Here is a 27,642-nt window from a genome sequence, read left to right on the forward strand (position 1 = left end):
GTATTACATACAGACATACACATTACATAATATAGCGCCATCTATCAGAATTTATAGATTTCGGATTAAATTGACATATGCGCCATAAGATCTTCCCATTATAAATGCGGAAGTTTGTGGGGATTGATGGTTATTACCTTTCACGCAAATAAATATTACTAGCTTTGCTCTATAATACTGAAAAGTTTCATCAAAATCCGTACAGTAGTTTTTCGTGAGACTAACGAACATACAACATCCATCCTCACAAACGTTCTCATTAATATTAGTATGATATTAGCATTTGTCCTAGTCGTTTGGGTTGCCTGGCAGAGATCGCTGTCAGCGATAAGGCCGCCCTCTGTACATTGTTAAATAAGTTATTGATAAGGTGTACAATAAAGAATTTTTCATTCATTCATTATGATATAAGTCTAGTATAAATCATTATTATAGGTAAGGATACGCATATTTTTAGGTTAAATAAAACCACCAATAACATTAAAAATTTTATTATCTAAAATCACTATCTTTAATATATTTTTCTACATATTCCTCGTTCGCTTCAACCAAAATCCTGCCTATAATTTTCATAAGTTTTGTCTTAAACTCTTGTGTATTAGTGAATTCTTCATACGATATATTATTTACATCTCTATCTATATAATACTGAAAAGTATTCCAAAGCATTTCTTTTACTTTTATTATGTGTTCTGCTTGACTGAAAAATAAATAAAATTATATAAAAACATTTAATTATTCACTAAAAAAATAATAATAATAAGCAACAAAGATGTCTTCTCAATGCCTAAATATTAATCGATAATAATAATAATCATTCTGTATACAATTTTTGTTTTTATCAAAAAGCGGGTAGTTTATAAAAATAGTTACCTAACTGGCACTTGTATAGTAAGCCTGTGCCTTGGTAGATACAAATCTGTAACATCTTCACTGTTTTCTTTCTGTAAAATATAAAAACATTATAAATTAATAAATCCTGTACATATTATGAAAGCAGTTATGAACATTACAATCAAATTTGTGTTTGTAACAGATTTTTATTTAAATTTTTTAATTCATATGTGATTCAGCTTTTAAATTATAGGCGGGTATAATTAAAAAAACAGGGAGTAGGATTGTAAATCTTAGCACGCTGTAGTTTGATTGAGAAATATGTTATACTAGCTGCGCTTCGCGGTTTCACCCGCGTGGCTCAGCTCCTGTTAGTCTTAGCGTAATATATAGCCTATAGCCTTCTTCGATAAATGGGCTATCTAACACCGAAATAATTTTTTAAATCAGACCAGTAGTTCCTGTGATTAGCGCGTTCAAACAAACAAACAAACTCTTCAGCTTTATAATATCAGTAAAGATTATTATTAAAAAAATAGGTATAAGGTAGGAATCTATACATATAATAAATCTGTAGAAGGGTCAATTCTGTACATTGAAAATATTGAAAAAATAAATAGTAGGGGGTGTTACTGGATCGATACCAAACCCAAATATGTGATAAAAAAATTTTTTGTCTGTCTGTCTGTCTGTATGTGAAGGCATCACGTGAAAACTAACGATTCGATTTCGATGAAACTTGGTATAATTATACCTTATTATTCTGGGCATAAAATAGGATACTTTTTATCCCGGAAAAATACGTAGAAAAAAATAAATCTTAATTTTACGCGCGGACGGAGTCGCGGGCGGAAGCTAGTTAAGAATAAAGAGTTGTAAACAACTAAATATTTCTGCAATATTTTGATTTGTAGGATTTTTGAGGAGAGTGGCTGAAAATTTTGATGTAGGATACTTTACCTTTACAATATCTCCCATACTAAACAACAGAGCGCAGCAGGGCGATATTAGCGAAGTTTTATAAACCACGAGGGCTCGTCTTTCAGTCGAATGATAACCGCCAAAGTAAGTCAGTAAGTGAGTGTGGTGCTTGCGTTTCGTTATACCGTAGTTTACGCTTTCACCGCCTATGTGAGCTAGATCACCATTGCTGAAAAAGAATTAAAAATATTTAAATTAAAAACGAACAAAATTTCATCAAACGGTGACTCGATCGATATATTCATTGAAATTAACACCTTATTTCGTAATAGTAACGTTCAAAATCGATCGATTATAAAACTGTGCTTAAGAAGAGTGGGAAGGGTTTTGATGCGGACAATTTTTGAGCGTGCTTGTGAGTAGATTTTTATCGTACGTCAATATTCAAATCACTTATTTTTATGCTCACTAACACATAACACTTTCCAACTGTGTGTTTTTCTGCTTAGATAAGCTGAAAATGATAGATAACATTTTATATAATACTAGCTTACCGCCCGCGGCTACGCCCGCTTTGTCTAAAACCTAATAAATTCCTTACTCTTGAATCACTTTATATATTAAAAAAACCGCATCAAAATCCGTTGATTTAAGATCAATCAATTCAAGATTTAAGCATACAAAGGGACATAGGGACATAGGGACAGAGAAAGCGAGTTTGTTTTTTACTATGTAGTGATATAATTTCTTGCAATAAAGGCTTTCATTCATTCATTCATTCATGTAGTGATATTTATACTGTATTTGTGTTTGTCATTGAACACGACCTAAACGGCTGGACCGATTTTAATGATTTTTTTTGTGTGTGCGATTCGAGAGTTCAGATTTACACAGGGATTTTTACGCGAGCGAAGCCACGTGCAAAATAAAGTCAAGTCTTTATTTTATTTACCTCGTGAACAAGAGTTCAGATTTACACAGGGATTTTTACGCGAGCGAATCCACGTGCAAAAGCTAGTTTTTTATTACCTCGTAAACAAACCAGCGGCAGTTTTCAATTTCCCCTTCATCTTTATTTGCCGTTTCGTCAATAGCAATGTATTTGTGCCGGACAACAAAATGGCCGCCGTGTATTCATCTATATTGGAGAATTGATTAAGTGTCTGCGGGTCTGGGTTCGCTTCTAGAATGCCGCATTTTAGTATTTGTTCTAGGTGCAGGTTTGATAATGCTGAAAAAAGGTAAAAAAAAAAAATAAAATTATTGTAAGTTAACACGTGAAGGAAAACATGTGGTAAACATAATGTTGCCATAACAAAAAAGAAAATTTAATAATTGTTGCAAGTTAATATTTGATAAGGCAACATTTGAAATATAAATACTGACAAGAATCATACGATGTACAAAATATTCATTTTATTTATTTATTGAAGTGAAACTTATACAGGGTTACTTGTAAAACACCAGCAACCTCGCAAGACAAGATAGCTAACATCATAAGTGACAACATTTGTTCTACGACTTTTGATAATTTGTTAGATTTTATTTTCATACAAAAATAAATATAAAATATTCATTTAATTTTCCGTTTGAATATTATAAACTCTACGCGCATCCCAAAAATTACGTAAACAAGAAGCGAACGAGAGGGGAAAGGAGGCGTCGCGTCGTCCTTTCGATAATGAATAGAACATAGACTTACAAATGTTAGGAAAGAACAATAAAAACTTTAAAAAAATCATTTAAAAATAATGTATTGCGTTATGCCAAAAGTCGTAGAACAAATGTTGTTACTTATGATGTTAGCTATGTTGTCCTCAGAGGTTGCTGGTGTTTTACAAGTAACCCTGTATAGGCGCGTTAATAGTAAAATTTCAAGGTTGCGTCATGGCAATATCATCACGTCATGGAGTAAGGCGACGATATTTGGTATCTTTGAATCTTGCCAAAGAAGTTTCACTTCTGACGCGTGTGCTCAGCACACACGCTCTTTTTTATTAGAAAGTGTGGTCCCATGCATAATTATTGTTTTAATTTTAACAAACTCAATGCAAATAAATAAAATAATATCCTTCTTATATTATAAACGCGAAAATTTGTGCGAATAGCTGGATGTTTATTAATCATTTTGCACACATATAGAGGGTTACTTGGATTAACACATAAGACAGTTTTTATCCCGGAAATCCCACGGGAACGGGAACTGTGCGGGTTTTCCTTTGAAAATGCGGACGAAGCCGCGGGCGGAAATTAGTTAATAATAACAAAGTATTTATAAAGTATTTGACGACGCGGTTGGCGCAGTGGTAAAGTAACTGCCTACTGAGCCGACGGTCCCGGGTTCGATCCCCGGTCAGGGCAAATATTTGTGTGATGAACTCAATTATTTGTTCTTGGGTCTGGGTGTTATCTATATATGTATTTATAAAAATACATATTATATTTATCGTCGCCTAGTACCTAGCGGTCCGCCCCGGCTTCGCCCGTGGTACATATTTCGCAATAAAACGTAGCCTATGTCCTTTCTCGGGTATCCAAATATCTCCATACCGAATTTCATGCAAATTGGTTCAGTAGTTTAGGCGTGATTGAGTAACAGACAGACAGACAGGGTTACTTTCGCATTTATAATATTAGTATGGTATTAAAATATACTTACACTTAACATACCCCAGTCTATCCTTCCTCAGACCATACTTATCGCACCATACATCCACGTTCTTCCATCCAAATTCATCCAATTGTTGTTCGAAATCATCCTGAATCCAGTTTAACGCTGAATGGTCTGACGTCTTACTGTATTTGCGCTTTATGTTGCGTATCTCTGGAATAAATGGTTTTTTATATGTTTAAATAATAACTTACGTGAATTATTAGTTTAAATTATAAAATTAAAATATTTGTATGCCAATTGTTGGCGAATTGTGCGGACGTGAAATTTATTATAACTTTGTAACCACAATTCATACAAATAAATCATTTCATTTCATTTCATTATTGAGAATTAATTATTATTAATACAAAATAAATAATACAATGACGAATTAGTAATGAGTTAAGGGAAATATGTAGTTAATTTTTACGATTTAACTCGTAAGTAAACTATGTTATGAATAATTTTATACAGATGAAAGATAATTTGTTTTTTTTTTTTAATTTTAACCCAAAAGCAACTCGGCCGATTGTAAAATAATTTCCAGCATATTATTATCAGCTGCTACAATATTGCCACAAAAGCCGCGTTTTAACAGCTCTTCTTATCAAAACACAATAAAAAAACGCCGCGTTCCAAACGCTAATCTCATCAACACATCCTAAATGACGCTGCGTCTCAACCACGACAACTGCTCATAGAATCTACTAAAATAAACGCCGCGTTCCATCAGCTCACGATCTTTCCCATCAATCTTATGTACTAATGATCGAAGCTTGCAAAACGTCTCGAGCTAATACCACTTCTATAGACGTATAAAAAAGCCTAGTTCTACTCGCTTGTCAAACTATATATAAAAAAAAACGCCGCGTTCCAACCGCTCACCTTCCTTCCTATCCCCAGCGTTGCTAAACACCTCAATATTATCCGCACAATGAGCCAACATATTCCCAGCCGATACTATATTGCCAACAATCGCGGCGTGCAAAACGCCGCGTTCCAACCGCTCACCTTCCTTCCGATCCCCAGCATTACTAAACACCTCAATATTATCAGCACAGTGGACTAACATATTTCCAGCCGATACTATATTGCCAATAATCGCGGCGTGCAAAACGCCGCTTAAGAACTATTAACTAGACATAGAAAAAAACGCCGCGTTCCAACCGCTCACCTTCTTTCCGATCCCCAGCGTTGCTAAACACCTCAATATTATCAGCACAGTGGACTAACATATTCCCAGCCGATACTATATTGCCAATAATCGCGGCGTGCAAAACGCCGCGTGCCAAACGCGGCGGTACGTTTAGTTGTGACACTAAAGTGCCGAGACGCGTGAGTTGTTCCGATTTTGATAGGGCACCTGGGGAAATAAGAATAAGGTATATTTACAACGACATACATAATATAAAAACGTATTTTAAGAGAAAAAAAATACTTTAAAATTACTATGTTTTTCCAGCGCTTATTGTCATTTATAAATCAGTGATGAAAAAAGCGTTATTCGATAATAGAGATAAAAAAAGATAGATTTTGGCAAGACTTTCTGTCAGATTATTATGTTATCAAGCCATAAACGCTGAGCCGATATTGATGAATGTAAGAAATAGACAAATCCTTTCAAATAAATACCATAAACTTTATGTCACCAACACAACACTTCAACACAATATAAGAATTATTTATAATCTTGAGCAAAACCACATAATATAACATAAAAAATAGTACTAACAATTAAGAAAAATTAAATGAATTCTAATGAATACAAACCTATATCAATAAGATCTCTTACAGCGAATCTTATAGCATCAGAGCTTGGCGGCTGAGGTAATTCCGATAGAAAACTTTCCACTTTTTCATTTGGCGCATAGCTCTTGCAATCTAATACTGTTTGGTCTAGGGGTATTCTGAAAATTATAGATATTAGCTTTTATTTTATTTGTATATCAATATATAAACACTAGCTGTGCCCCGCGGTTTTACCCGCATTGCTCCACTCCTGTTGGTCTTAGCGTGATGATATATAGCCTTCCTCGATAAATGGGCTATCAAACACACGAAAGAATTTTCAAATCGGACCAGTAGTTCCTGAGATTAGCGCGTTAAAACAAACAAACTTTTCAGCTTTATAATATTAGTGTATAAAGAGTACACAGGAGTAAAGTAGTATAGAAATAGCATTGATAAAGTAGTATAGAACTATTATAGATAAGAAAATGTTGGCATTTTTATCAATACATTAGTTTATATTTATTATTTATTGAAGTGAAACTTCTTTATGGGGGTTGGACAAAAATTTAGTGTAACATTTTTGCGTTACGCCGTGCGCGTGACATTTTTGCGTTACGCCGTACGCGTGACATTTTTGCGTTACGCCATACTCGTGACATTTTTAAGGTCATAAAGAAGTTTCACTTCTTACGTGTGTACGTATGTACACGCATACATTTTTTTATATTTAATAGAATTATAAATAAGAAAACTTACCGTAATATTTCTGGCGTAGTGTGAGGCGAAAATTCAGCTTCTTTCTCCTTTGTGTACATTTTATAGCAGAATCCTGAAAATTATATATTTGTTTTTAAAAAGAACGAACAAGAAAAATCTAACATTTAAGAAAAGCTTATCATTACAAAAGTTTACCAGTAATCGCGGACAATATATCTTACAATACTGTATGCTTTCCGACCGCGGCTTCAATAGAAATCGGTCCATTGCAACGTGAAAGAAAGGCAAACAAACACACATTCGTATTTATGTAAGGATTTTAGGTCTGCACAAAAACCGCTAATATTTTTAGGTCTCTTTTCACAATTGATTCGCGTTGGCCCAACAAATGATAGTCGATGTTTGCTGCCATTACGGCGATTAAACTCAAACTCAAACATTTATTTATTCAATTAGACTACTTTTAGTAGCACTTTCGAATCGTCATTACATAAGTATTTTTAACATTTACCACCGATTCGGAAAGCAGTATCTATGGAGAAGAACCGGCAAGAAACTCCATAGTTGCTCATTTAAAATCATGTCAATATTACATAATATGTAACTTATATCTAACTACATAAAATATCATAATATGCCAAAGAATTATGAATAAACATCTACAATGACGGCCGATCATAGACATTTAGGGCCTCTACACTATCGCTGCCAACGCTAGTGAAGAGGGCCCATTATATTATTAATGCTTTTATATTATTAATACTTCAAATAATATAATACAGTACATACATTTACATTAATTAGGGTAAATGACTTGAGAAAAAAAGATTTTTTCTATTAGAGATCGCATAAGTAAAAGTACAGATATTGTTTTAAAGGTATTAAATTATTTTGATAATGTTATTAGTAGACATCGGATTATATGCACTAACAAAATGCCAAAATATGCATGCAAATATGCACTAAAAAAGGCCGAAATATGCACTAAAAACGACTGATATGCCTAAAATATGCACAATACAAAATCAAAAAATCTTTATTATTTTATACATATATTATTTAAATCAAAGATAAATAAAATAAAACAGTGAAATTTTCTTGAAATTAAGTATAGTTTTTGTGCCAAAATACAATTAAGCATTTTTACCTAATTTTTGAGCGCAAATTTGTGATGTTTGTCACCTGCGAGCCCAGTGTTGCCACCTTAGACCTTTCCGGGCTAAATCTAGCCCTTTTTTGGAATTCAACCCGTGTTTTAAGTTTTTAGCCCCGAAAGGGTAATCTAGCCCTATTTTGAATGGCTCAAAATTTAGTTAAAATGGAGCCCATTTTGTAATTTTTCGCTATTTTACCATGCCAAAATAGGGTTTGTTTACTCGCTGAGCGTTTTGATTGGCTAATAACGGTTTGTCGACCAATCAAAACTCCCGATACTTAACGAAATATGCACGATTCGGGAAAAAGGCTACAATATGCACTAACACCGTAATTAGAGAGTTTTATGCATTTGCATATGCAAATATGCAAATGCATATAATCCGATGTCTAGTTATTAGCAAACATTGGCTTTGTAAATTAGGCTGTAGGAATAAATGTATGTAGGTAATAGGTAATTGTAATTTGTAATACTAACACTAGGATAAGATTTTTCTAATACTATATAGGCTATGTGGCCTGAAATAAATGAATTTTATTTATTATTTATTAAAAAATTAATCTACACTATTAATCTCACCCGGTTGCACTCGGCCTGCTCTACCGGCCCTTTGTTTTGCTGCAGCATAGGAAACCCATACAGTTTCTAGACTTGCTGTGCCTGGAAAAATAAAGATCTACATAAATAAATATCGAAAAAATATATAAAACTCAAATTAAAACATTTATTTATTCAATTAGGGCCGATTTTTCAATGCTTGGATAAAACTTATCCGTCCAATAAAGTATTACACGATAATATTAAAATGTCACGTAAACTGTCAAATACGAACAATAAGAATACGTTTTTAAAATGGTAGTTTTATACATTATTCGACGAATAAGTTTTAACCAAGGATTTAAAAATCAGCCCTTAGACTTCTAATAGAAGCACTTTTGAAACGTCATAACATATTTTTAACATTTACCATCGATTCGGAAAGCAGTATAGTAGGAGAAGAACCGACAAGAAACTGCATAGTTGCTCTTTATAAATTAGGTTAATAGAAGATTTAGATACAGGAATAACAAGTACAGGAAGAATGAGATTTAAATTAATTGTATGATTAAATTATATATCTATACTAATATTATAAAGCTGAAGAGTGTTTGAACGCGCTAATCTCAGGAACTACTGGTCCGATTTGGAAAATTCTTTCGGTGTTAGATAGCTTATTTATCGAGGAAGGTTATAGGCTTTATATCATCACGCTACGACCAACAGGAGTGGAAGCACGCGGGTGAAACCGCGCGGAGCAGCTAGTTATTGTATATAGAAGTAAACAACGTATTATAATATTGCTATAACGACGTTAAGAGACGTATGTTTTTTAACAGACTTTTTAGTTGTATTACTTCATAAAAAAAAATTTAAAGTTAATTTTTTTATAAACTTTTTTATAAATTCAAAAGTTTGTCTGTCAATTATGTTCTTCTAACGAGCTTTCAAAGCTTTTTAGTCATTTTTTCGATTGTTTTTGTCATTTCTTTTCGATTTTTTTAACTTACCAGTTCCCGGTTTAACTCGATTCTCCTTATGAGCTCCCGTATCTATAACATGCACTACATCTGGTATTGTAACTGATGTTTCCGCTATATTAGTGGATAGCACTATTTTGCGGATACCGGGGGGCGGTGTGTTGAACATACGTGTTTGATCTTGTGTTGATAGTCTGTAAAAATAGTCAAAATTTTTAGTTTTTATGTTTTTTTCGTTATTTTTTACACTATTCAACAAAAAGTAGGAAAAAAATGTTATTCTGGAGGAAATCAGGGCGTATTAAAAATAAATAGATTAAATATAAATTTATAAAGAACAGAAAAAAATTAATCACGAGGCGGGACTCGAACCCGCATCCTTTCACGCTAATCCGGGTCGGATGCCTGACCAACTCAGCCACCGTGACCCGCCAGAGCGATCGAATTTTATAAATTTACATTTATAAAGCATTTGAATACCATAAAACAATCAAAAAATATCAAATTAAAATAGATTAAATCTATGCAGTAAGCGTGTAACTTCTGAACGATTGCACTTCGTCATTTTTTACGCGTCTATATAATCAACAAGCGTTGCCCCCCACATTGTACCGCTCCAATTGGTCTTAGCGTGATGATATATAGCCTATAGCCTTCCTCGATATAATGGGCTATCTAACATCGAAATAATTTTTCAAACCGGACCCGTAGTTCCTGAGATAAGCGCGTTCAAACAAACAAATTCTTCAGCTTTATAATATTAGTATAGTATTCGTATGGTATAGATTCAACGGAACTCAGGCAAAGCCACTACAAAAGTCTAGTAAAATAATAAATTAACATACCTGGAATGTATAGGCAGAATTAGATGCAATCCATCTTTATATATTTCGTCCAACAGCTGTTTAGTTTGTTTGATCTCAGCCCAACCCGGGAGGAAAACTAGTATAGCACCTTCTGGCCTTGTTTTGTCTACTGCTGTTATTAAGTCTACTACCTGAAATTAAAATTATACTGTCATACCACAAAAAACTTTAGACAGGGTTTAACTTTAAACGCGGGTTCTCTTTAATCTGGTTTTGTCGTATTTCACATAGAAATTAAATTGTTTTGTGGTAAGACCAATACTGTATTATAATATAATTTACATGAAAAATATTCGAATAATAATTTATTTTTCAATTCAATTTCAATTTATGAAGAATATTTTGAGAAGTATGTGTTTCAAATTACACATTAATTTATCCTTAGGATCAAGTCCGAAATAGGACCATATAGGTCTAATATTTTATGAGGGTATTTTCAACAGGCACAAACATACATTTTTCATATTATGCATAATATACACATATTATATTTATTATTTAAATAAACCAACCTCTTGACAGTTAATCTGCGGCTTACCATCCTCCTTAGTACAATTTTCTTTGGTATTCCTAAACTTTATATTGAAATTCTTCTCTAAATCTTCTAAATATAAGTCTTCCACGGGGTAAGTACGACCTGGTACCTCAACTAAGGGGCAATTGCCGAAATACCTAAAATAAAGACAGTAAATAAATAAAAATTAAAAACCATTTCTTTTTCAAGTATCACGGTAATGACAAAATAGTTATATTATATCTCTGTCTTATGTCTATTGAATTTACATTGTATTGTATTGTAATGGATTGCCCAATTTAACGGTTATGAATAAAATGTTATTTAGAATTTAAATTGTAATTGCTATGCGTGGTTATTACAAAAAAATCCCTAATAATGGAATATTATTATGTAGTCATGTTTAATAACACCCTTACAATATAATTAAAAAAAAACAAATCCATCACGAGGCGGGAACTACAACCGCGTCTTTCCTTTCACACTAATATAACAAACTTTTTAAATAAATATTTCAGGACAATTTTCACACACGGCACAATCTGATCCCATACTAAGCTTTCGCTTGTGTTATGGAAACCAGATGGCTGATAAACATACATAATATATAATTTTAAATAAATACTTATATAGATAATCAACACCCAGACACAGAGCAAACATCTATGTTCATCACACAAATATTCTATTTATAGAATCGAATCCACGTCCTCTGGCTTGGAAGGCAGGGCCTCTACCAACCAAGCCAACCGGTCAGTAGTCTAACATTAATGCATTAAAAAAACAGATATATATGAACGTCTCTGAAACACTTTTCGTCCATTATAACCACATTTTTTGTACATACAACATTTTTACCTAAAACTCATTATAATTACCTTGTAAAAACATCAATATCCAACGTGGCGCTCATAACAACAATCTTCAAATCCTTGTTGATGTTCAAAGCTCGTTTCAACAACAACAGCGTGACGTCAGTGTTGACGTCACGCTCGTGAGCCTCGTCTATTATAACGTGGCTGCAGCCTTCGAGACCTGAATGAATGAATGAATTATAATCATCATCATTATAAATCACTAAATTTTATAAAACAAAGTCCTCCGTCGAGTAGAGAATGACTTGGCGATAAACTCAAAAACTACTACAGCGATTTTCATTCAATTTTGCTGCATTGGATAGTGATTAAGATAATAATTTGTTATTTAACGACGCGTGCCAATCCGCGGCGGATAACTAGTATCATACAAATATTGTAAAGCTCGTTTCAACAACAACAGCGTGACGTCAGTGTTGACGTCACGCTCGTGAGCCTCGTCTATTATAATGTGGCTGCAGCCTTCGAGACCTGAATGAATGAATGAATAATAATCATAATCATTATTAATCACTAGATTTTATAAAACCCTCCGTCACGTCTCTCTGTTTGTTCGAACTCAAAAACGACTGCACCGATTTTCATTCTGTTTTCACCATTGGATAGTGCGAGTATCGAGTAAGAGTTTACCATGTAAGTTTTTATTAGACAACTTAAGCGAAGCCGCGGGCAGTTAACTGGTATCATACAAATATTGTAAAGCTCGTTTCAACAACAGTCAGTGTTGACGTCACGCTCGTGAGCCTCGTCTATTATAACCTTCGAGACCTGAATGAATGAATGAATAAATAAACATATTGTAAAGCGCGTTTCAACAACAACAGAGTAATATCAGATTTAAAACAACGCTATCTAGGTGGTAAGTATAACTTTCAGTTTAAAGACATTTATTTATCTCATACAAAACAAGAACAATATAAGATCTTCCTCACATATATACATCTGTTAAAAATATAAAAAAAACATATGTAGGTGATTATTTATTACGTCCCGGCCTTAACAGCAAACTGCTAACTACGCGCGTGGTTTTGCTGTGTTAGCTTTTAAGACTTCTTTAGAATAATTATTAAAAATGTATAATGATTCTTTAACTCCGGTCTACATCGTGCAGACATGGTTGTAAAGTCTCATTTATAATTATTAAATGTAGTTAACAAAGTAAATCTGTTTTTTTTTTGGTGCCTCCGGCTGTGTGAAACATAATTTATTTAAAAATATTTTTGATTGAAATTTAATAATAAACATACATTCTTACTGATTCAGCTTTACAATATGTATTAATTATAGAATGGAAAGGATTCACAAACCTGGATTCATTTGCAATCTTCTCAACAACACGCCTGAAGTACAATACAAGATGGCGCCCGCGGGCGGTCGAGGTGGTTTCGATTGCAGTCGTACTTGATAACCTACTGTTTCACCTACCTGTAGAAGTATATTGTAATTAATCGATTTTGAAAGACGAGTCGATGAATATGGTTTATTTGTAAAAGACTATTTTTTTAAAAGAAAAATATCTATTTTATTAGCTTTGAAAATATTGCATTTTGGCAATAAGGCCGCCTTTTTGCTTATATAATTGACGTACTATATCAATCACGCTCATAATAATAGTAAAACTCTGCCTACTAGTGTATATATAGGGCAGAGTTTGTTTTTGTTTTCTAATGAGCAAAAACAATCATTAGGTAATCATTATAATATATTATAATTTCATTTAAATTACATAAATAAATTACGTTTAAAACAGTGCAAAAATTCAGTAGATCAATATATTTCATTTTGGTTTAAAGCACATACAGTAGTTTTTACTTTGATACCAAATACAAAAAAATATAGATAAATAACCTACCCCCCCCCCCCATTTCATCAGCGACCCTCTGAGCTAGACCAATAGCCGCAACCCTCCTTGGCTCCGACACTAGAGCGGTGGTTCCAACCCCACAACCCCTCAAGATGGCCGCCGAAACACATATACATTAGGCTAGTAAACAAGACATATATATTTAAATATACAACCTACCCCCTCCCCCATTTCATCAGCGACCCTCTGCGCTAAACCAATAGCCGCGACCCTCCTTGGCTCCGACACTAGAGCGGTGGTTCCAACCCCACAACCCCTCAAAATGGCCGCCGGTACTCGAGTCGATTTACCACAACCTGCTGCTCCCACTATAACTAGAACGCGGGAGTTTTGTAGCGTGGTGGTTATTTGTTCGCTGAAAAGTAATTAGAGAAAATAAAGTTAAGGAATATCGGTTAAAGTTTTTAATTTCTAAATAATACTTATGGTTTATGAGTCGGCAGAATTCGTGTAGATTTACCACAACGCATTGGATATATGTACATATTATGATTTTCTAGTTACTTCAGTACGTAAGTATTAATAATTTAAGTATCTTTCAAGATGACCGGCATAATCTATTTTTATGTATAGTATAATTAACATACAACTATACACATAGATCGTGCCAAATGTGTAGAAAAAATATTTAAATTTAGTTATGTCTATGGTAGTTATAGATGGCGCCAGTTGTTTAGTTTGAGCTGTAGTTGAGAATGTAATGATACATGATGATTGGCGCGATCCATCTATTTTATCCAACAATAAAATGGTATGAATCAGTAAAATGAATTGTAAAATCTTTAGCAAAATGCAGATATACTTAAATTCGCAAACTATATCCTAAAATAATTATAAAAACCATTCATAAAATTACACATCCATCAATCTTTGACCACAAGTCATAGTCCATGTTACAATCCTATTCCACAGACATTTGCGCTATTTCAACAGGCAATTATCATACCTATCAAATCGATTTTCAACGCTCATTTTCATTAAGAAAATTATCACACGATATGGTTTTCCCAACACTTATCTACTATAACTAATTGATAGGGGCATAATAAATGCTGGGTTAACCACAGAACGTGATGAACGAGCAGATAGTTCTACTTTCCTTGTATCATAAATCACTGATAAATAACTAATACGATGATGGGTTTTTTGTTTATCTGTCACGACTTGGACAAAAGAGCTTTTCGAAGTAGCGAATAAGGATGTAGAATTGTTAAGAATTAGCTTTGAATAAAGTTAGTTTTAATGTCGCGAAGGTAATAGCCAGTTTTAAGTCTTAGTACGTTTATATTGTCAACTGTTAATGTATTTAAAGATCCTTTGAAGCTATAGAGTATAGGTACATTGTCAAAAGAGCTTTTCCAAGGAGAGGATGAGGATATAAGATTGTTTTGCTTTGAATAATGTTAGTTTTAATGTCGCGAAGATAATAGCGAGTTTAACTAAGTAGGTACAGCTTTATTGTAGATGGTGGTTTTTAAGCAGATAGATTACTTCTTGCTTTGTTGTAAAAATAAAATTTCGTGGGTTTGAGGAAGATATTTCTATGGGTTGTAACCCATAGCCAAGCCAAAATAACATATATGTACCTTCATTATACACTATACATCCAAATATATTTCCGGATGTTTTGTTGGACGGCATACAGATCGGTTACAGTACCCACGTTAAAAACTTGGGTATTTTAATGGATCAAACCCTGTCGTGGGATGTTCACCTGAAGGAGGTCAGCAGGAGGATGTTTGCTTCCGCTGGCTCACTTCGGCGCCTGCGCAACTTTCTGCCTATCCCTACAAAAATAATGCTAGCTCATTCCCTTCTCCTTTCCCATCTTGATTATGCAGATACCTCCTACCTTGACCTTTCCGAAGCCCAGTTGAGTCGACTTGAACGCCTTCAGAATTTTTGCATTCGTTTTATCTTTGTCTTGCGTAAGTTTGACCACGTGTCAGACTATCGCAAAAAACTCAACTGGCTTCCCATCCGCTTCCGTCGTAACTCCCACATCCTTCATCTTCTCTTCTCCGTCCTGTTTGATCCTAAAGCTCCTCACTATCTCAAAGATAAATTTGATTACTTTACCTCTCCTTTCCCTCGCCCTTCCAAAACTTTACTTTTGCGTGTCCCTATCACGAACACCAAATTTTATGGTCATTCCTTTGCTGTTCGTGCTGCCAAACTCTGGAATGAACTTCCACTAGAAGTACGTCAAGCGCAATCCTTAAGGAGTTTTAAACACCTTCTTAAGTCACACTATCTTTCTCTTGCTTAGCTTCTTCCTCTATTTCCTTACTGTTACCTTATTTTCTTCTTTGTTATATACCTACTACTATATTATATTTGTTCTTTATGATATACTTATTAAATATTTATAGTTATGTTTTCTCTTGCTATTTACTACTATATAGTTGTTGTATATGATATTATACATATGTTTATAATATATATTGAATATTTATAATTATATTATTCTTTTTTCCTAAAGCCTTATTTTTTGCTCATCCACCTCCTTTTAACGTCTCTCCTTACTTATTACATACGGTGGCCTGGAAGAGATCGCTACTTAGCGATAAGGCCACCGTTTGTACACATTATTTCCTATTAGTTGTACTTTGTGTGTCTCTATTTATTTTGTGTGTGCAATAAATAATTAAATAAAATAAATAATAATAAATAAAATATAGATTTCATACTACATTGTATACAATATGAGAAATTATAATGCATAGTTTGCAGTTTAATATTCTTTGTAAATTCATCTTTATAGAATGGCATAAAACTCAATACCAAACAAACATAATCGAATCAAAAATTAATACTTTTAAAAGTTGTTTGCAATCCTACATAGTTATTCCCACAAGCTTTTACTACGTTATTTATGATACTAACAAAAATTGAGTTCATCTTTTGACATCATTTCAATGACGTCTTGCCCGCATAAAATCATGACCTACTTTCTATTACCATCCAACATCTGTGGCCAAAAAAAAAGTGAACGCTGTTCAAGTGAAATCTGAAACGTCAGACGCGTTTCGTTTGTCAACGTCGTGTATACGTCACTGTGACGTATGCTCATTTGAAGTGTATGGAAGATATATGTAAGGGGGTTTTTAAGGAGGATTAGTTAAAGATTTCCAGTTATTACAAAATGAATAGTTTTAGAAACTACGAGAAATTTTGCAAATGAACCTATACAAATAACATGGATTTCATAGAAACTATCATTCTTTATAGAAACAAATTGACACATGTATATTGGAGAAATCCGCAAGTAGGGTAGATGTTTTATTGATTAGAAAGGCAGTATTATCGATAAGAAACCCCGTATATCATACAACTGACCTACATTTGGAACATTATATTTCGTATTCAATGCATATTTAGACGCTTTCTACTAAAATTCGATATCACAACATCCCAACTCAACTTTCAACACACTTCTCCACGTCTTACTCTCTACAATATTACTATAAACACTTTCGCTTTCCGCTTTTTGTTTCTTGACGTAAAATGAAACGTCACAGTGACGTCACAATGACGTTAAGTGACGTTTTGAAACGTAAGAAGCGTCACACTTTCGATTTCAATAGACTTTCGCTTTCGTTTGAACGCAGGTTAATAGGACTGTCCCAGATTTAAACTAATATAATAAGATAATGGAGAAAACATAAGATGTTTTGATTTTAAAGATTGATATTAAAATTTAATAGTCTGAATTAAACAAATATTTTTACCTTTAGAAGCACTAAAGAGTAAGTTAGACTTTACACAGAAACATAGGCTATATTTTTTACTAGCTGCGCTCCGCGGATTCACCCGCGTGGCCCCACTTCTGTTGGTCTTAGCGTGATGATAATAGCCTATAACCTTCCTCGATAAATGGGCTATCAAACACCGAAATAATTTTTAAATCGGACCAGTAGTTCTTGAGATTAGCGCATTCAAACAAACAAACTTTTCAGCTTTATAATATTAGTATAGATTATTCTAGCGATTTTTTAATCAACTCAGGCGAGGCAGAGATATATAAGCGGCTAGGTTATAAAACAAACAGCCTTCAAAATGGCCTAATAAACATTATTTTATGGTAGGTATATAAAAATTACATCTGATTTTGGAAACAATGCTTGTACGATGTACGTGTATTGATTGAACCAGTAGATTAAATAAAGTTCAAACCTTAACATTTAACGATAAATCATTTTAAAGGTGAATTTAGACACTATTTCATTTAAAAGCATTTAAAATCATAACAGTTTCATTTAGTACACCAAAAAACCTCTAAATAAGTTACATAAAGTAAAAAATAAAAATATTTACATAAGTACAAACTTAGATTACAAAATAAAATACAGATGGAGCATGACAACCGCCCGTCGCCCTTGTCAAAGAAAATACGAAATCAAAAGCAAATACGTCGCTGCACCAGTGCTATAGCGATTCTAGTGGCATGCAATACGTCAAAAGGGGTTTGCTATTTTAGTAAAAAAATGCTGTCTTGTGATATCAAAACGCTGTAAAATTTGTTCCCGAAAACAAACAAAAAGATAAAACATCGTTTTACAGGTTCTCTGTTGATTATTTGGCTTATTTAATTTTGTATACAAATAATAATTTTACATATACGAAGGAATACAAAACTTCAACGTATGCTGCCAGTATTTTGAAAATGAATTTGCCATTTTTATGGGTAAAACGGTAAAATGGTTAAAAGATCTTCGAGGTAGTGCTGTTGGATTTTTCGATCGTGAATGTGATTATTTGTATAGTGCAATAAAGGTTCATGATCATTATAAGATAATTTTAATAAGCATAATACTTTTTTTTGTTACTTTTATATAGCTTAAAAACGTCAGAGTCGTTTTCGGCCGCGATTTAATTCATTTGAACTCCGTGATGGATAGGTATGATGAAAATAAAATGTCCCGTATTCTCGACTAAAAACTACCGCTATTCGCATTCATATATTTTGAAAAATAAAAAATAATATAACTAATTATTATAGTTAATATTGAAACTTTTTTTTATGTAATTTATTTAATTGAAAATTGAATACAATTATTTTTTCCACATATTATAACTTTAGTAGGCAGGTACTTTATGTAATAAAATAATTTTTACAATATTTTAAAAGAAAAATATCATTAACCCGAAATTATATTAAAATAAAAATTAAAAATTTACTGCTAATTTATGTATATATATTTATGTATATTTGCCTACGTCACCGCCACTAACATAATAATTCAGATGATTGCAATGAAACCTCACAACTCAAAATCGGTCCAACGGTTTAAACTGCAGGGCATGTCAAAGAAATATTATACATACATACATACATAAACTCGAAAAACATAACCCTCTTTTTTCCGTAGTCGGGGAAAAATTTGGGAAATTTTTCAATATCTGGTAACATTACACGCACACAGAAGCACCGTGTACGTACAGTGCAGCGGCGAAATGACAGCACACATAGCTTTATTGAAAATGACGATAAATCATTCGGTTTAGTTCGGCAACGCTCCATCTGTCTTTTATTTTGTAATCTAAGAGTACAAATATAAATATTCCAAATATGCTAATGTTTAATGTAAATCCAAGAATTATTTTTAAATGTAAAACAAACATTGATGTTTATCTAAAACAAAATCCTCATGCGTATTTATTTTATAATTACGTCAATACAATTTGGAATTTATAAAGTACAGTCTATTCTGTATTGATTTAATAAAAAATAAAAATCCCCGTCTGAAGTATAATTAATATTCATATGACATCACTTAAGTTCTAAAAGTATTTTTTGCAATAGATGAAGCTAGGTACAGTGAGAAAAAAAAGCACTTTGAAGCATCAAGATTTATTTGAATATGTGCTTCAAAAAAAATAAAAAAAAATGTGTGCGTGTACTAGTGTACACACGTAAGTGAAACTTCTCTAAAAATAATTTACTATATGCAACTTTACAGAAATACGTCGAATCACGCGTAGTAGGGATAAGAAAAAGATGGCGCGTAACGGAAAAATTTCACGCGTAACGAAAAAATGTTACAGTAAATTTTTTTCCAACCCCGATAAAGAAGTTGCACTACAATAATAATGAAATCGTTTCAAAAGGCAACACATTACACATAGAAACTCAACTTATGAAAAAAGTATATATATATTTTTACTACTTGTTTCAAAACAAAAACGGAAATAACAAGAAGTAGGTAATTCGTATGAAATTCATTTACTATATTATTTGTAGTTGTACTATTATTTTTTTATTTTATCACACCGTCTCGTCAAATAAATGTTTTTCTTTCTTTGAAACGAAACTATCTTTTTTGTAATTAAGTACACCACAACCAATAGCTTCAAAAAAGATCGTCAATTGTTTTTCAACATCCGAATAGATAGTTGACTATCTATTCATTCTATATCAATTGATTGTCTTCCAAAATATGATCGAATATATCTCAAACTTAGCCAAGTATAGGTTTTCCTTTTGTTTCGCCAAAATAAAAGCATGTCAAAACTTTAAAAGAGAATTGTAACTCGGTTATTCGGTCGTTGTATTATATTTACGTTAGGAAAGCGACTTTCGCAGAAACATCGGGGTCATGTGGGTAACCCAATGATACGAGTTCGAGGAAAAAGTGTATTAGTATAATCCTTGGTAATATTGTAAATGTATTTGTTTGTTTGCTTGTCACTTCGTAAGGAAGTTTTTATGTTGTAATTAAGTTTGGAGATAGTTAGGAGGCTAGAGAGAGAGACATCTATACTAATATTATAATGAGGAAAGGTTTGTATGTATGTATGTATGGTTTTCACGCATAAACTACTGGACCGATTTTGATGAAATTTGGCACAGATAATCTTTAGACCCTGAGAAAGAACATAGGCTACTTTTAATTGCGAAATATGTACCACGGGCGAAGCCGGGGCGGACCGCTAGTAATGTATAAGAAAGATAGAAATAATGCTACTTTTTACTATAGTGTAACATCTCATTCCCATGGAAATTTTACTCGAATATTCGGGCGAACCCGGAACAAAAGCTAATATAACATCGTAATTAGTATACACTATACAGGATAGATTTTTTTATGCCATCTAAAGGGAAAGTACTTTTAATACTGCATATATACTTAGTTCGATAATTTTATCAAAAAAAAAAATCTTTATTTCATAATTTTTTTTACTGAATTCATAAACTGATAGATTTTAATAAAAAAATTATTGTGTATCTTGTGACAACGTGGATTCAGGAATGGTTCAGATTTACAATTCAGCAGCATTTTTATTTTACAAAAAACAAGTCATTTATTAAAATTTTTACGTCCCGCTGTTTATCCATATCTACATTTAAATCTTTAAAACGCAAATATTCATTGAATTTGAATAGCTATAACACAAAAAAATACTCACGAATATTGATCTATAGGCAATGGAGTGAGGGATTCATCATAATGTTCAAACATTTTGTTCAAATTTCTCTCTCGTCTCGCTAGAGTGGTCGAAGATGGCGGCTCTAATGTTTTCCCGAATACAGGGTGCACGTGTTTTTTGAAATCTGTTAAAAAAATATTATTATTAAGCTATTGCATAGCTTCTATCGCGGGCCTTGAGCGCTGGGACCGAATCGCGAAATTCCGTAACGAAAAAACCTCACGCTCCCCACGGGGACGGGCGCGGAGGTGTGGCTTGAAGGCATAGCATGCAATAGCTTTACCGCGGCAGTCCCCGAGTGACACACGTCTTTTTTAAGTATTGAGTCTATTATAGAAGAGTAAATTTAATTAAAACTTAATTTAATAAAAAATGAGCGTGTGTGCCGAGCACACGTGTCAGAAGTGAAACTTCTCAGACAATATTCAAAGATACAGATAAAATCGTCGCCTTACTCTATGACGTGACGGCATTGCCATTGCGCGACCATGAAATTTTACTCTCAACGCGCCTAAAGAAGTTTCACTTTAATTAAAATATCATTTTATTTTAACTGACACAAAAACTAAACAGAAAAATTAAGGTGATGTGAAACCCATGCTTATATTTTTAGTAATAAAATAATTAAAGATAGGTTTTTGTCACATACCTGACAGGACATCCTGTTCATTGTCTATACTGAGATCTTCAGAGCCATCTACAAAAACACATACATAAGACGAAATAAATAATAAAAAAATATAAGTCTATATATAATACTTGCTTTCCGTCCGCGGTTTCGCCCGCGTTTTGAAAGAAAAACCCGCATAGTTTTGGGAATGGGTCCCATGGAATTTCCGGGATGAAACCTATCCCATGTGTTAATCCAAGTTACCCTCTATATGTGTGCTAAATTTCATTGTAATCGGTTCAGTAGTATTTGCGTGAAAGAGTAACAAACACACACACACACACACACATCCTCACAAACTTTCGCATTTATAATATTAGTAGGACAATGAATAATATTTATATCGTACAAAAAAAAACATAACAAACTGCTGGCGGGGAGATATTCTGTAACAAATCTACACTAATAATATAAAGCTGAAAAGTTTGTTTGTTTGTTTGAACGCGCTCATCTCAGGAAATACTGGTCCGATTTGAAACAATCTTTCGATGTTAGATAGCCTATTTATCAAGGAAGGCTATAGGCTATATATCATCACGCTAAGAACAATAGGAGCAGAGCAACGCGGGTAAAACCGCGGGGCACAGCTAGTAAATAAATAATTACCATTTTCATCTATTGTCGAGTCCTTTTTTATACTTATTGGGAAATTATAACTTCTCTGTTTTGCTTCATTGAAAGTTGTATCATATATTGATTCTGTAAAAAAATAAATACATAGGTTATTTAGCATATGAATTCTGTAAAAATAAATGCTATATTTTTATATATTTGGCGTACAATAAAATTAATTTAAATGCAAATATTTGTTTATTAGAATTTAGTACTGACTAATAAATTTTAATCTATGTTATAACTGCATCCTTGAAATATATTTTTGTATGTCTCTCTCCAATTGTTATTTGAATTTTAAAATATAGTACTGCAATTGAAAGGTTTATTGCACTAAAACTAAAAAAATCCGTATTTTATTCACAATTCTCAAACTCAAACATTTATTTATTCAATTAGACTTCTACAAGCACTTTTGAATCGTCATAACATATTTTTAATACTTGCTCTTAAAATCATATCAATATAACAATTTAATTTTACATAATATGTTACTTCATATACTAATACTAATACTTAGGTTTTTTATTTTACTAACAAAATATGGATCTGTGATATCCGAATATTATGCAAAATAAAAATAAAAAATAAAAAATATATATCATAGCAGGCTTAACCACTAAGCTATCTCTACCAACCAACTTCAAAAACTTACTAATTTTCTCATATTCATTCCACACTTTATCGACAGACTTCATCGACTTATCACTAATCGACACTTCAATAGGACTATTCAATGTGCTCTTTAGTTTATCGAGAACATCTCTATCATATAATGGTTCGCCTTTGTTGTTTATCCGTCTGTTTAAGTAGAGCCAGTGAAGCGATTGAATTGCCGCTTTTTCTGCTGCTTGACGTTTTGATAGTGCTGTACTGAAATTTTATATTTTAAAGTAAAGGTTATATTGTTACAGGCACATAATTTACACCTACTTCAATTTGTTTCAAGAAATTATTATGTAGCTTGTGTTACTGTGTTACAGATATATTTTAATACAAAGTAGGTATTGTCTTTTTTAGTATTTTAGTGTTGTAATAGTAAAAATAGATTGATTAATATAATTTACTAGCGGTTCGCCCCAGCTTCGCCCGTGGTACATATTTATGTTTTATTTCCATAAGAACCATCCTCGCAAGGAATATAATAAAAAAAGAATTATCGAAATCGGTCCACCTGTTCAGGCGTGATGCCGAGACAACGCGAAACGGGTTTCATTTATATATATATATATATATATATAGATTTATCTCACTGGATGTTCATGGTTAATGTCTAGTACTTATAACAAAATAAAATCTTACATGTATCTGGGTTATTAAAAAAAATGGTAATTATAATTCATACTTCCACAAGTACATAACCATAAGTTATACAGAAGCATTATATTAAAGAATGCATAAAATATTATAAAAGTGAAAAAGTGAAGTGCCATGTCCCCTAGTGGGGTAAGGGGCAGATGCATTATACATCTGTTTCACTGATCGATTTTCTTTAGGGACAAGTAGGTGATCAGCCTCTTGCCAGCCTTGCCAGCCTCTTCCTGCCGGACACAGAAGGACCAAGACATTTTTTTTTCTTCGTCTCCACCGGGAATCGAACCCAGGACCCATTGGTACTACGCTCGCGCGTCAACCACTGTACCAAGGAGACGGTCAAAAAATATTATAGCCTCAATAAAAACTTAGTTTTACATAATTGCCTTGTCGACAATTTTTTCGCAATGAGTGTTATCAGTAATCCTAACATCTACTTAACATGTAGAACATACCCTTCAAATTTAGCTTTTTCCGGCCAAACAAATGAATATGTACATGTCCAATCATTCTGCTGTACTTTCTTTTTACTACCTTTTGGTGCAACAGAGGCCTGTTTGTAATGTATATCGAATATCTTATCTGGAGTTTTGTTTGCGAGTTCGTTTAGTGTTACCCTCGGTTGTGAGAATAATTCACGTATTTTGTTCAACTCTGAAACAGTTTTATAAATTGGCTTTACAATAATAATTTACTTGTATTGTTAGATTATTAGAAATATAGTGCCAGGTGAAAATATGAATGCTAAAACACAAATGGTGTTGAATTAAAACAAAATAATTGCTCAAATGTGTTTTTTTTACCTTGTCTTTTAATTCAATCTCTCTAAATTCATCTAATTATCTGGATGAAATCATTATATAGCTGTAACACCACCATTGCTTTAATTATACATAACTAGTTTTCCGCCCGCGGCTTCGCCTGCTTTGTCTAAAACCTAATAAATTACATACTAAAACCTTCGTCGAGAATCACTCTATCTATTAAAAAAACCGCATCAAAATCCGTTGCGTAGTTTTGAAGATTTAAGCATACAATGGGACATAGGGACAGAGAAAGCGACTTTGTTTTATACTAACTATGTAGTGATGATAAATCACTACATAAACAGTGTTACACTGTAAACAGTCTTATTACTTACTAGCGGTCCGCCCCGGCGTCGCCCGTGGTACATAATATTTACGTTTTCTCTACATAAGAACCATCCTCGTACTTCAAGGAATATAATAAAAAAAGAATTATCGAAATCGGTTCAGCCGTTCTCGAGTTATGCGCTTACCAACACATTTTGCGATTCATTTTTATATATAAGATTACTCTGCCTAATATTTTCCAAATATTTAATATGCTTCTTATAGTATATTAAATTGATAAAAAAAGGCAAGTTTATTTAGATTTTACATACCTTGTTCTTCTTGTGCCTTTTGTTCATTTATTAAACTATCACTTATTTGCTTAGAGTAATATTTTGTATATATAAGATAGGAATATGTTGTAAGCCTCTGTGGTATCCTGTTGTTTTTATTTGCACAAACATTTTGGCAATGAGGTATGCCTGAAAAAGTGAAATAATTATTTTTATTTGAAATTTGACTATCCCTTTGGGTTTAATAAATAGAAGATATTATGTGCTAACTAAATAGATTTATTTTATTTTATTTTGTTATAAATACAGTGTTAGTAAAACTAAAAACAATATGACAATAATAATGTTAGAGGTTATAAGGGTGAAATAACTTACTGCTGTAATTCTGATGGTTTATGTCGTAATTTACATTACTGGTATGTCTCAAAAGTTTGAGGTGTCTACAATTATTAGTTTTTGAAATGAAAATCCTCCTTAAAAACATTTTTATGTTATAATATCACTTTTAATGTAATTTTTCAAGAAGAGATAGGTATCGTTCGAAGCTTATAACTTGTACATTTTTCTTCACAGACAATTCAAATTATATTTACAATTATATTATTGATCATATTAAAATTCTAAAATTATTGTTAAAAATAAAATAATTTAAATTTCGCGAAAAACTTCGACGCTGACATTCGGCACATTGACTTTTTTTTTACTTTTGAGTGATGTCACTTGGGACGACGGAAAATACGTTCCACATAATGCCCACAAAATTTTGATAAGGACTAATTGATTAATAAAATTCTAAGATAAAATTGCATGTAAAAGGCGAAATGATCTTAATTGTGATAAATAATTGAAAATAATTTCTAGACTAACTATAAATTCGTTATTGCATTTTTATAATGTTATTAACAAGTATCATTTCTATATAAGTATGTAATTTAATTCAAACAGTCACAAATAGTACGATTAACAAGTTGGTAAGAGCTGTTATTTTTTTTAGTCCATATGAAAACGCGGGAGAGTACCATCCATAAATAATAAATTCTGTATTTAATTTTTTTATTCACTGTATAACAAGCTGTATACCTTAGCTGTATACTCATAAAAAAACCACTGACCTCTATAACCTTAGTCTATAACTATAAAAAAACTCACAATACGCTTGTCGCTATAATCAATAATTTTCGATTTCTGTTTCTTTTTAGTGTAGACTGTAGGCTTATTAGTAAATGGCTACGTCTTATATTATCCGTGGCGTAAGTACGTAATTTTTTAAATATAAACGGTTTACATACTTAATTAATTAATCATTTATACATATTAATCCCTCAGCCCCCGGAATCACAGACACAATAGAAAATCTATTGTGTCGTGGCTGATCGGGCCGCTCGGTGGTCAAGGGGTTTGAAAATAAGAAATACCAGTTATTACATTTTCATCTTCTTAGTCGTTTATTCTTTCGCCGATTGAGATAAAAAAAAACTATTATGTACATAATATAAATAAATTCGCAATATTATATAAAGGTTCCGTGATACTAATAGGTAAATTAATAATTACGCAGGTATTTTGAAATTGTGGAAGTATACTGACACATTTTGACGTAATCCATAGACGTTAAATCAATGCATGGCTATTCTTGTGTAGTTCTCATAATATTGGGTAAGGGGTAAGTATATATACCTAATGGCTAATATTAATCTTATATATAAAAATGAATCGTTAAATGTGTTGGTAAGCGCATAACTCGAGAACGGCTGAACCGATTTCGATAATTCTTTTTTTATTATATTCCTTGAAGTACGAGGATAGTTCTTATGTAGAGAAAACGTAAACATGTACCACGGGCGAAGCCGGGGCGGACCGCTAGTATAATGGATATAAATAATGTCTGCCAATCTGCTATAGGTTATTTATAATGGTTTGCTATCGCTACATGATTAGAGTAAAGTGTAAACCTGTAATTCCAATGTAAATTTATAATTGTACTAGCTGTGCCCCGCGGTTTTACCCGCAGTGCTCCACTTCTGTTATGGTTTAAGCGTGATGATATGTAGCCTTCCTCGATAAATGGGCTATCTAGCGCCGAAAGAATTTTTCAAATCGGACCAGTAGTTCCTGAGATTAGCGCGTTCAAACAAACAAACTCTTCAGCTTTATAATATTTGTAACTTGTAAGTATAGATTAGTATTAGTATATTAGTATAGATTAGGACCTATCTACGACCTATAGGTACGCAAACATACCGAATACACAAAAAACCACTGAGTCAGGGATAAAGCAACTCACATAACAGGAGATTAAATTAATTTGTCAATTCTGCATATTATCCACATCATTGCTTCAATTGTAGAAGGAAAACATCGCGGGATAACCATATATCAAAAAACCAAAAACTTCGACGTCATGGGACATATTCTGCCAACCCGCATTTGGCCATCGTGGTGGATTATGGCCATTGAGTCCGTGTGCAACCTCAATTTCAAAATAAAACCTGCAGTGGGAGCAAATATGGGTTATACTGCATATTTGAAGTATCAATCATGGTTTATTCGCAAGGTAACCATAAAATTATTATACGATGCGTAAGTACCTATTTCTTAAAA

At 32.7% G+C, this 27,642-nt stretch overlaps 1 protein-coding gene across 4 annotated transcripts; it reads right to left on the minus strand.

The window, feature by feature from the left end:
• Window positions 1–475: 475 nt before the first annotated feature.
• Window positions 476–25,734, minus strand: LOC149478490 (ATP-dependent RNA helicase DHX30-like). Of its 4 annotated transcripts, XM_089709282.1 has the most exons (23): window positions 25,417–25,734; window positions 25,081–25,230; window positions 24,131–24,329; window positions 23,017–23,234; window positions 22,356–22,448; window positions 21,729–21,776; window positions 21,059–21,203; window positions 13,804–14,003; window positions 13,092–13,205; window positions 11,788–11,944; window positions 10,908–11,067; window positions 10,375–10,526; window positions 9,560–9,723; window positions 8,592–8,672; window positions 6,896–6,968; window positions 6,179–6,315; window positions 5,614–5,771; window positions 5,294–5,324; window positions 4,415–4,579; window positions 2,785–2,986; window positions 1,795–1,984; window positions 874–944; window positions 476–700 (listed from the first exon to the last, which is right to left on the minus strand). In XM_089709282.1, exons 1-23 carry the CDS (start codon window positions 25,523–25,525, stop codon window positions 493–495), a joined length of 3,225 nt encoding a protein of 1,074 aa, XP_089565408.1. In that variant the 5' UTR covers window positions 25,526–25,734; the 3' UTR covers window positions 476–492. The 4 variants fall into 4 exon arrangements, with proteins under 4 accessions (XP_089565408.1, XP_089565406.1, XP_089565407.1 ...); XM_089709280.1 differs by lacking the exon at window positions 5,294–5,324 and having other exon boundaries at window positions 5,583–5,771; XM_089709281.1 differs by lacking the exon at window positions 5,294–5,324 and having other exon boundaries at window positions 5,583–5,771; window positions 10,375–10,522; window positions 10,904–11,067.
• Window positions 25,735–27,642: the final 1,908 nt, after the last annotated feature.

Source organism: Colias philodice, chromosome 22 (assembly GCF_061535455.1).
Source record: "Colias philodice isolate Cphi_HAF_F1 chromosome 22, ilColPhil1 Martin Lab GWU primary, whole genome shotgun sequence".
In the NCBI taxonomy this organism is placed as follows: Eukaryota; Metazoa; Arthropoda; class Insecta; order Lepidoptera; family Pieridae; genus Colias; species Colias philodice.